This window comes from Poecilia formosa, unplaced genomic scaffold (assembly GCF_000485575.1).
Source record: "Poecilia formosa unplaced genomic scaffold, Poecilia_formosa-5.1.2 Scaffold802, whole genome shotgun sequence".
Classification (NCBI taxonomy): Eukaryota; Metazoa; Chordata; class Actinopteri; order Cyprinodontiformes; family Poeciliidae; genus Poecilia; species Poecilia formosa.
In genome coordinates this window covers 44,243-54,039 of record NW_006800741.1, presented here as the reverse complement: position 1 = coordinate 54,039, position 9,797 = coordinate 44,243, and the positions used below count along the sequence as shown (strand labels likewise).

The 9,797-nt window shown below is 48.9% G+C and overlaps 3 protein-coding genes across 7 annotated transcripts in view; 1 reads left to right on the top strand and 2 right to left on the bottom strand.

Moving 5' to 3' along the window:
• katnb1 (katanin p80 (WD repeat containing) subunit B 1) overlaps window positions 1-1,567 on the bottom strand; it is an 11,025-nt gene extending 9,458 nt beyond the window's left edge. Inside the window, exons 1-4 of one of the 2 annotated variants that reach the window (XM_007543347.2) lie at window positions 1,327-1,567; window positions 759-863; window positions 543-673; window positions 198-315 (exon numbers count right to left, since the gene is read on the bottom strand). In XM_007543347.2, coding sequence (XP_007543409.1) covers window positions 198-315; window positions 543-673; window positions 759-798 — 289 coding nt within the window. In that variant the 5' untranslated portion in view covers window positions 799-863; window positions 1,327-1,567. Of the gene's footprint in view, window positions 1-197; window positions 316-542; window positions 674-758; window positions 864-998; window positions 1,306-1,326 lie in introns of those variants that run through there. The other variant, XM_016666823.1, reaches the window with a different exon arrangement.
• Window positions 1,568-3,515: 1,948 nt separating this feature from the next.
• LOC103131647 (ras-related protein Rab-8B) lies at window positions 3,516-8,205 on the top strand. The gene is made up of 8 exons (XM_007543341.2): window positions 3,516-4,236; window positions 5,923-5,983; window positions 6,176-6,236; window positions 6,304-6,381; window positions 6,464-6,553; window positions 6,650-6,715; window positions 6,839-6,889; window positions 6,963-8,205. The coding sequence occupies exons 1-8, from the start codon at window positions 4,113-4,115 to the stop codon at window positions 7,050-7,052; spliced, it is 621 nt and encodes a 206-aa protein (XP_007543403.1). The 5' UTR covers window positions 3,516-4,112; the 3' UTR covers window positions 7,053-8,205.
• Window positions 8,206-8,604: 399 nt separating this feature from the next.
• plekhg4 (pleckstrin homology domain containing, family G (with RhoGef domain) member 4) overlaps window positions 8,605-9,797 on the bottom strand; it is a 21,703-nt gene continuing 20,510 nt past the window's right edge. For all 4 annotated transcript variants that reach the window (XM_016666808.1, XM_007543342.2, XM_016666810.1 and 1 more), the window contains 6 exons: window positions 9,595-9,711; window positions 9,383-9,521; window positions 9,223-9,314; window positions 8,999-9,138; window positions 8,884-8,917; window positions 8,605-8,804 (listed from right to left, as the gene is read on the bottom strand). In XM_016666808.1, coding sequence (XP_016522294.1) covers window positions 8,897-8,917; window positions 8,999-9,138; window positions 9,223-9,314; window positions 9,383-9,521; window positions 9,595-9,711 — 509 coding nt within the window. In that variant the 3' untranslated portion in view covers window positions 8,605-8,804; window positions 8,884-8,896. The remainder of the gene's footprint in view (window positions 8,805-8,883; window positions 8,918-8,998; window positions 9,139-9,222; window positions 9,315-9,382; window positions 9,522-9,594; window positions 9,712-9,797) is intronic.

The following is a 9,797-nucleotide window of genomic DNA, read 5'->3' as shown; positions in this document are numbered from 1 at the left end:
AAGGACAGGAAGTAGCAGGACTGAGGACAGGAAGTAGCAGGACTGAGGACAGGAAGTAGCAGGACTGAGGACAGGAAGTAGGAGGACTGAGGACAGGAAGAAGGAGGTCGGAGGACAGGAAGAAGGAGGTCGGAGGACAGGAAGTAGCAGGTCGCAGGACCGGAAGTAGCAGGTCGGAGGACAGGAAGTAGCTTTACTCTTGGCGGCCTCCAGGTCCCAGACTCGAATGGATCCAGACTGGGAACCAGCTGCAACCTGCTCCTCTGACGCGCTGAACTGGACGCACTCCACCGGGTTCTTATGACCCGTCAAGCTCTGAGAGAGAAATGGGTCAGAACAGAGAACGGGTCAGAGGTAGCAGTAACTCAGAGCCAAGATGGTTCTCTCAGGGAGCCGTTTGTAAAGTTAACAGCAGATCCTGGACCGGACCTCCCAGTTCAGATCAGTAATCAAGTTCTGATATCTGGACTCGGATGGCCCTCAGCCAATTGGTGAGCGGACCGGACCTGCTGGGTTCTGGTACCGGAGGTGCCGAGTCTCACCATGACGCAGTTGGCCTTGCTGACGGCCCAGATGTTGACCCGGCAGTCCTCACCCCCCGTGGCCAGCAGACGGCCCGAGTTCTTCCCCAGAGACAGGCAGGACACGGTTCTGGAGTGGGCCTCGAACTCCTCTGAGGACAAACAGGATGACACGCTTCAGAACCAGAACCCATCCTGACCGGGTCGCATCGCAACTCTCCTCTGGGTTCTACTCACGCAGGCGCCATGAGATCTTGGTGCTGCTGGCAGCAGCCATATTGGGACAAACTGGGCTGGTTCTGGAGTTAAATCATGAGGACCTCTCCATGGAGCCTCTTCCTCCTGCAGGAAGTTAGAACAGAACCGGATCAGAACAGAATAAGGTTGGAACAGAACCAGATAACCAGGTCAAAGACAGAACCAGGGCACCGGGTCAGAACTGGAACCAGGGTATATGTCTGGGTTTAGTTTGGATACCTGAACCGGATCCAGAAGTTATTCACAGATAAGAGATGTTCATGTTTCGGGTCCAGATCGTATTAACACACTAGGACTGGTTCTGATTCTTCCAGTGAGTCCATTTCTCCTCAGGCAGCTGGTTCGGTCCTGCTTAGAACCAGAACTGTACTGCAGGAACCGGGTCAGGAAGGTTCTGACACAGTTTGCTCCCACTCTGTCTGGACCTGGTTCTCCGCCCCACCGGAACCTATCATCACCGAACGGTTCTGTTGGACCGTGATTGGTCGGTTTACTCCAGGTGCGCCAGTGGCTGGCTCCTCTAACGGAAGCCAGCAGGTAAACCTACCTGATGGTAACCACCTGGTTAGCAACTGCTAGCTAGCAGGTCGAACCGGAGCAAACTGGACCGGTTCTGACGAGTCCTCCTTCCCGGTTCGGGTCTGCGGGACGCAGCGGCACCGCTGTACGGGTTAAACCGGCTCCAGGAGGTTCCGAGTCCACACTTCTGCCTGTTGACAGGCTGTTTGATCTCTGCTGCAGCTTAGCAACCGAGTTAACACGTCACTTCCGCTCAAGTAAAAAAGAAAAAAAAAGAAAAAAAAAGCATTTTCCCGTCCAACTTTATTAACAATGAATTCAGCGAACAAAAGAAGAAAATCTAATTATTTAATCAATTAATCTTAATAAAAATACCAATAATCGAAAATATCAAATATAGAAATAAAAACAAACTAAATTAAATATGACAGATTATTAATTCTGCTCTACTTACTGATTGTTTTTAAGTCTTCATTTTTTAACAATGAGAAATCACAAACAGTAGAACACACAAAAACACAAGTTTTATTAATCAAACTAATTCGATAAAAAAGTAGTTTCAATTAAAAGCACAAAAATGAATGAAAGAACACAACTATTATTACAAATAAAATAATTTTGATGATGATCATTGTTATGGATCATATGGAAATATGAGAATTGAGAGTAGAAGGTTGCAGAAGAAGTGTGAGGTCAGAGGTCAGCCTGGGCCTCCTCCATTACAGGCCGTCTCGTCTACCCCCCTTATTAATCCATTTAATCCCACCTGCAACAATTGTTGCTGCTAGCATAACACATACAGCACTATGCTATGTGTCCATAGCTTTGTTGTTTATTCTATATGAATTGCTGTTCCCATACAGCTTAAAACTATCAGATATTTTAGATCATCTAGACCTGAAGGAACCTCAAAATTATGTCTTCTACATCCCACAGTTGAACCCCCCTTTATGCCGCCCCCCCCAAATACCAAACCTTTCTACAAAATGTGACCTTTGCACTGAATGACGACTACAAGATGACGCAGCGCCTGAATCTAGTTTAGGACAAGGAAAAGGTCTGGTGGAACAGGGACAATGTCCTCTCAGATGGAGATTTGTTCAAACTAACATTTTCATCTGATTTTGCCTCATTGATGAAATGACCAAATGAGGTCAAAGGTCGCTTGGCAGTTGGCACATTGAGACAATGACATCTGCAGGATGTGTCATTGAATTTTTATGTTTCTAAAATATTTCTAAACACTCTTGTAACCATTCTTTGTTATAATAGGCTATGAATATAATGATTTTTCTTATTTTTGTATATGTATAAATAGGCCATATTTGTGTAATTTAGACTGTTGCCAACATAAAACCTGTATTTTCACTAACATAACCAACATAAGATGTAATAATTCTTAAATATCATGTGTTAGGGAGGTCCAAGGGTTGAAATGTATGCACTTATTTTGCAGGAAAAAATTTGGGATTAAACGGGTTAATGTACATCTCCTGGCTCGGGTCGAGTCTTCAGCGGAGAGGAAGCGACCACCAGGGGGCGCCGATTCAACCAGCGGAAGTCAGACACCGGCCTGCAGCATTTAAAAAAATAAAATAAAATCATACATAAACTTAGAATATTTTGAGAAATCTCAGTTGTTTTTGGAAGCAGTTGGACTTTTTGGTGCTCATCGTCGGATATCTTTGCGTGGACAATCATTTTATCCTGTATCTGATTTAACTTGTTTGTATCTTAATTACATTTTTTAAATTTAATTTTGATTGAATTGAGAGTTGACTCTTCAGTGTTTCTTCAATAAACAAAATACATTCATTCAGCAATGAATGTATTCAGCAGAATACATTCAGCTTTATTATTAGCCCTGTGCTGAGGTGTTAGTGTTTTCAGTTGAACAAAGTTTCTATTTGAAGGAAATATTAACAACCAATTTCATTTAAATATCAAAGTAAATATTTTAATGATTAATATGTATTATAGAATAGATAAATTCTTTTTCTTATTATTATTGTGCTGCCAAACTTGATTTACGACAGAACAAAAAAAAGGTTCGGGTTAAAAAAATCATATAATAATAAGATTCATAAAACTTTTGGTAAATATTACTTTATTTCTTTCTCCTGCTGTCTGATAAAATGTTTTTCCTGTCCTGAGGAACAGGACAGTCCTCCCGACCCCACTGAGGGACAAGGGTGAAGGAAAATGGATGGATGGATGAATCTGAAGCTTCACATGGAGCTCTGAGGTCCACGTGACCCCATCTGACCCGGCCCCCGTTTCCTGTACATGCTGACGAACATTCACCGGAAACAGCAGAAACCCTATTTCAAAATAAAAGTTCCAGTTCAGAGGAGCCAGCAGGGACTTAATTCCATTAAAGGAAAATTAAAATGTGAATATAACAGTGACTCTTGGTTCTGGTTCTTCTTGGTTCTGAACCCGATGACAATCATTTGCTTTGGATCAGAACTGACGGATTTCTGGGTGATAATAAAGTCAAAGATGAAAACTGAATTTTTATCTGCAGTTTATCCTCGTTTCCTTGTATAACACCAGAGGTTATTATTACTATTATTTGAACTTTGACAGCCGGTCGGTTCTGGTCCACTTCCAGGCGGGTCGGAGCCAGCACAGCTCAGCAAATGAGACTGTTTTATTGTGAAAGGAGAGAACCGGAAGTGGATCCGGTGTGCTGTCGGAACACTTGATGCCGAACCGTTTCCTGCTTCTCCGTCGGTGCATCTGAGCGGCTCCAGCAGAGGTTCGCGGAGCAGAGCCGGGCCCATCCGGACCGGAGCCGAACCGAACCCGAACATGGCGAAGAGCTACGACTACCTGTTCAAACTGCTGCTGATCGGAGACAGCGGCGTGGGCAAAACCTGCCTGCTGTTCCGCTTCAGCGAGGACGCGTTCAACACCACCTTCATCTCCACCATCGGTGAGTCCGGCCCGGTCCGGTCCAGATGCTCACCCGCCTCTGGTACCGGGACAGCTCTGTGACGTCAGCCTACCTGCGTCCCACCAGTCCTGTTGATGATGATGATTCTCAGCTTCATCACCATCAGGATGTTCTGATCAGACAGATGAACTGAACCGGTTCTGGAACGGTTCTCCTGAACCAGTTCAGTTCATCATGGCTGAAAGGAATCATCATGTGAAGGTTCTGGTTCTGGGAGGCCCGGTGGGCCCGTCACTGGGTTCTCAAGGTACTTCAAATTAAAAATGTAAAAAGAGACAAAAACAACCAGAAGAAATAGAAACTGACCCAAACCAACCAGAACCAGAACCAGACTGGCAGCACCAAGCAGGCTGACAGAAACTCATCCAGGAGGTCCAGAAGAACCAGAACATTTGGAGTTCTGCAGGGCTCACTGCTGCTGCTATGGTCAAAGGTCATCAGGGATCCAGGACCAGAACCAGTTCTGGCCCAGAAAAACACAAAGACCCATTTCACATCGACCAGAACCGTCCTGGTGCCGTTCCATCTGGAGCAGAACCAACAGAACCTGCAGTCCATCAGGGTGGTATAGTGATGTGGACTTCTGGACCCGATGGAACCGGATCAGAACCTCCCTGAAGCTGAAGGTCCAGAACATCTGGGTTCTGGTCCAGAACATTGATCCAGAACCCACCAGCATCAAAATGAAGGTTTCAGAGTGGCCTAGTCAAAGTCTGGAGTGCAGCAGGTTAGAACCGGTCCAGCGGGTCAGAACCGGTCTAGTGGTGTTAATCAGAGGGCATGAATACTTTTCCCACAGGGTTTTAGTTCAGCAGAACCGGGTTCAACAACTAGGAGCTGATCCGGGCCCGGTTGGTTCTGAACACAAACATTGACCAAAGACCAGAACCAGTTCTGTAGGAAACCCTGAATCAGGTCAGAACCTTGATGCAGAACAGAATCGGATCAGAACCACATTCAGCCTTGCTAAGAGATGCAGACAGGAAGCGGCTCAGTTTCACTTCCTGTTCAGAGGCGGAGCAAGAACCCAGCTGAGATCAAACCGGTTCTGGATCAAAACTGGTTGGGTCAGCTGGTTTCTGCTGGTCAGGTGACAGGAAGCTGGACCATGACATCACCGGGTCAGAAACTGTCCAGAACCAGAAGCTGAGACGAGCTCAGAACCGGACCTGCAGTGGGTTTGACCGGTTCTGGTCGGGTCTGACCGGTTCTGGTGGGTCTCTGCAGAACCATTTTCCTCTTTGCGACCCAGATGATGAACAGAACAGGTTCTGCTGTCGGTTCTGGTTTCAGTCATGGGACCTGCAGGAACAGGAAGTTCCTCGTCTGAGGCAGGAAGTGATGTTTGGTCACGTTTGTGTTTTAAAAATAACCGAGGGAGGTTTGTTTTCTGCACCTCCAGCTGCCAGGCGGGCGGTGCGGAGCTGTTCCTGATCTCTGTCTCTGTGCGATTCCCTTTCCATCAGACCAAATGTTTGACATCTTTTCTACAGATGTGATCTGGTGATAAAACATCAAATATCTAACCACACAGCTGTTATGATGAAGTTCTAATTCTGTCCCTTTGGGGTCTGAAGGGCCACAGGTCGGTTACAGCGGGCCCGATTTGGCCCGTGGACCTTCAGTTTGACACACGTGACTCATAGTTGTCCACCTCTGTTTCAGGAATCGATTTTAAAATTCGGACCGTGGAGCTGGATGGGAAGAAGATCAAACTGCAGATCTGGTGAGAGCTGGTCTGGAACCGGGCTTGGAGAACTTTTTCTGGTTCTGGATCACTTAATACAGGTCCAGTTGGAGTAACTGGTTCTGGATCTGAACTGATTCGTTGTTTGTGGATCAGTTAAGTGAACTAGAATCTGTTCGGAATCACTAACCCATATTAATCCCGTGAACCCGGTTCGGTTTCTGTCCGCAGGGACACGGCGGGTCAGGAACGCTTCCGGACCATCACCACAGCCTACTACCGAGGCGCCATGGTAGGCCACGCCCCCTCCCCTTTCCACTGGTCAGTGCAGACGTGTCACTTCCTGTTTGTCGCGGCAGGGTATCATGCTGGTGTACGACATCACCAACGAGAAATCCTTCGACAACATCCGGAACTGGATACGTAACATCGAGGAGGTAGGCCCCGCCCCACCATGTGACCCAGCGCTGATGATGTCATCGACCACCTGACGGGTCAGCGGCCATGTTTGTGTTGCAGCACGCGTCGGCAGACGTGGAGAAGATGATCCTGGGAAACAAGTGCGACATGAACGACAAGAGGCAGGTCTCCAAGGAGAGAGGAGAGAAGGTGGGCGGAGCTTCCTGATCACATGACAGGAAGCAGATGGATCAGAACCCAACGGGTCCGGTGACGTTATTAACGTGCGGTTCTGTTGTCCTTCAGCTCGCCATAGACTACGGGATCAAGTTCCTGGAAACCAGCGCCAAGTCCAGCATCAATGTGGAGGAGGTGAGTCCGGACCCGACCAGAACCCGGGCTGCTGTAGAACCCGACCCGACTGGAACTGATTAATTGTGGTTAAATGACTCAGCGCAGTAGAACCCGGGGGTAATGTTATCTTTCTCTCCTCAGGGCTTCCTGACCCTCGCCAGAGACATCATGAGCCGCCTCAACAGGAAGATGGTGAGTCGACCCGAACTTCCAGGTGTTTCCAGGTGTTTCCAGGTCTCCGTGACATTCCTTGTTTTCTCTGCAGAACGACGGGGGTCCGGCAGGTGGAGGTGGCCAAGTGAAGATCTCAGAGCCGCTCTCCAAGAAGAGCGTGTTCAGGTGTTCGCTGCTGTAGGCGGAGCCTCCAGCGGCCCACCAATCACCTGCAGACGCTCACTGCGGTAGGCGGAGCCTCCTGACCCACTGTGGCTCCTCCTCCATCCAGGTTATGATGGCGGCTGCCTTGAAACGTGAAAACAATCGGCAATGTTTTTATTTCTGTAGGATGGAGGCGGGGCTTATATAGGGGCGGACCTTACATGTACAGACACACTTAAAGGGACAGTCCGTGTTTTTCCTGATTGGTCATCTGAGCGCGCTCAGTTTCAGCTGAAATCATTACTTCCCTCCTCCAGCGCCTCGCTCTAAGAAGAGCATGTTCACAAGGAAAAGTTAGTACACCCCTTGATCAGCTCTTTACTAGATGTTCACATAATCTTTCATATTTATCTCCAGAATTTAAAGTGATTTTATCCAAATAAACAGGAACTAATCAGAAGGACAACCAAAGTTTTCTCTAACTCAGGGGAAAGTTAGCACACCCCAACATCTACTCTGTCTGGATGAAATCCCTTCAGGAGAAGCTTCTTGTCTCCATCTGTGGGACGCTGTCCCCTCATCACTTCCTGTCTCCCCACAGCATCTGCAAGAGCTCAGTGTCTGGCCTTTGACTAGGCTGAGGAGCTTCATCCAGCTCCCTGTGTTCCTGATTGCAGATGTTTCTGCTCTGATTGTTCAAACTGAGCGCGCTCAAACGTGTGAACTGTCCCTTTAAAGCTGTCTCCAGGAAGGTCACCTCGGGGTCAGCAGGGTGGCCATGCTTGACTTAAAAATGGCAGCTGTGAGCATGAAGTAGGCACATTTCGGTCTGACGTCTCCAACCAGGATGACTGATGGTTTCATTTCAACGCAGCTTCGGTTTGTTTTCATGCTTTTATTTTGAAGTTATCTGCTCTAACAGTTGTCTCAGGACAGGAAGTGCTGCAGTTTTCAGTGAAACAGGAAATGTTTCAGCTTCCTGTGGAGAATCAGTTTTACATGAGGAGGTTCTGATCCGTCAGCTGGTCTGAGGTCAGCAGAACCCAACCGGAACAGGCTATGCAACTGATCCGGAGAACCCGGCTGTCTCCAGAGTTCCTCGAGTTTATTTTTCTACCTGACTTTCAGAATAAAAGCCTCTAACTGTATTGTAACATGAAGGATTTTCTAAATAAACTTGTTTTATATTGGAGTTTGTCTCCTTGTGTCAGAGGATGATGATGATGAAGAGCTGGGCCTGATCGGATTGAAGTGAACAGAAGTCCTGGTCCGAATGGAAAGTTCTGCCTGGTTCTGTTTGGGAGAACAGAACAAATGTAGTTCTGTTCAGCCAGACAGTGGAGGTCAGAGGTCGTCCTCAGAGTCTGAAGCAGAACCTGAAACCCGACCTGGTTGTTTCAGAGCCGCTCAGAACGGAAGGCGTAAAGTTTCATCGGGGTCATCTGAGGTCCGGGTTCCAGAACCGGCTGATCCCTGGTTCTGGATCGGATGGTTCTGAGGACGATTTTCTGGATAAAAACACCTGGACGTACCCGATCCCGGTACCACTGAGGTCTGGTAGAACCAGATCGGGTCAGAACAAACGCTGCTGAGCTTTTCATCAAACGTGTTTATTAACGAGGTTAGAAAAGAGCCAGCAACGCTCAGCTGAGGAATATTTACACACGTATAGTTGGACCACCAGGGCGGTTCTGGACCACCGGACCGGTTCTGGAGGAACCTGCTGACCGGACTGAACAGGAATATTTACAGGAAGTAGAACCAACGTTCCTCCTGGAAGCGTCAGAACCTGCACACAGAGATTACAGATCAGTAACCATAGCAACAACGTCCTCTTCCAGCCTTCAAAATAAAAGCAGAGTACTAACCTGTGAAGTGGCATCAGACGACGGTGGCGGCTTCCTGAGGAGGAGCAGAGATCATGTGACCTCAGCAGCTGATGACATCATCACGCCCTGACCAATCAGAAGTGAGCTGACTTACAGCCAAGACGAAGGCGCCGTCGCCGTGGCGTTTTCCGGAGTAGGGGCGGGGCTCGTCCTGCAGGTGGGAGGAGGCGCAGCCGCTGTCGGAGCCGGTGGAGCCGGAGAGGCAGTGGGAGGAGGAGCCGGAGCTCTCGGTGGCTGCAGACACACCGAGACAGGGTTACTCACTCACCTGACCAGGTGAGCTCCAGGGGGCGGAGCTACAGCGGTCAGAGCTCATACTCATGGAGGGCTGGCTGCTGGTCTCCTGCTCCTGCTCGTCTTCCTCAATGCAGGAGGAGCTGAAGGAGGCGTCGGCCGGGAGGGCGGAGGGGCTGCAGGAGGAAGGACAGGTGAGCAGGAGAGAGGGCGGGGCTTCAGGTGCTCCAGGTGCGACTCCTACCTGAACATGTGCAGGTTGAGTGGTCCCAGCAGGCTGCAGGACGACGGTCCTGATGCTGCCGCCTCCGGGGCCGCCGCCCTGCTGAACGGGTGGGCGTGGTCAAAGGTCACCACAGCGATGGACGCCCTGGTTCTGGCGCCTGGACAGAGCAGAACCGAATGGGTCAGACGTTCTGATCTCAGCTAGCTGTTGCCATGGGAACCTGGTCGTACCTCTGGGCTTCATGATGTAATGGACGGCCCGGTCGCTGATGGCAGCGTCACTCGGCTGGATGTCCAGGAACGGTTTGTTCCCCACTCCCATCGACACCATCTCCTTCAGACGCAACTCTGAACACACAGGAACACACACACACACACACACACACACACACACACACACACACACACACACACACACAGGTTTAGAAATCTTT

Excerpts from the sequence above, each read along its gene's own strand:
- LOC103131647 (XM_007543341.2), top strand. The coding sequence starts at position 4,113 with ATGGCGAAGAGCTACGACTACCTGTTCAAACTGCTGCTGATCGGAGAC. Across the intron at positions 4,237-5,922 it reads CACCTTCATCTCCACCATCG|GAATCGATTTTAAAATTCGG; the intron begins GTGAGTCCGGCC and ends CCTCTGTTTCAG. Across the intron at positions 6,716-6,838 it reads CCAGCATCAATGTGGAGGAG|GGCTTCCTGACCCTCGCCAG; the intron begins GTGAGTCCGGAC and ends TTCTCTCCTCAG.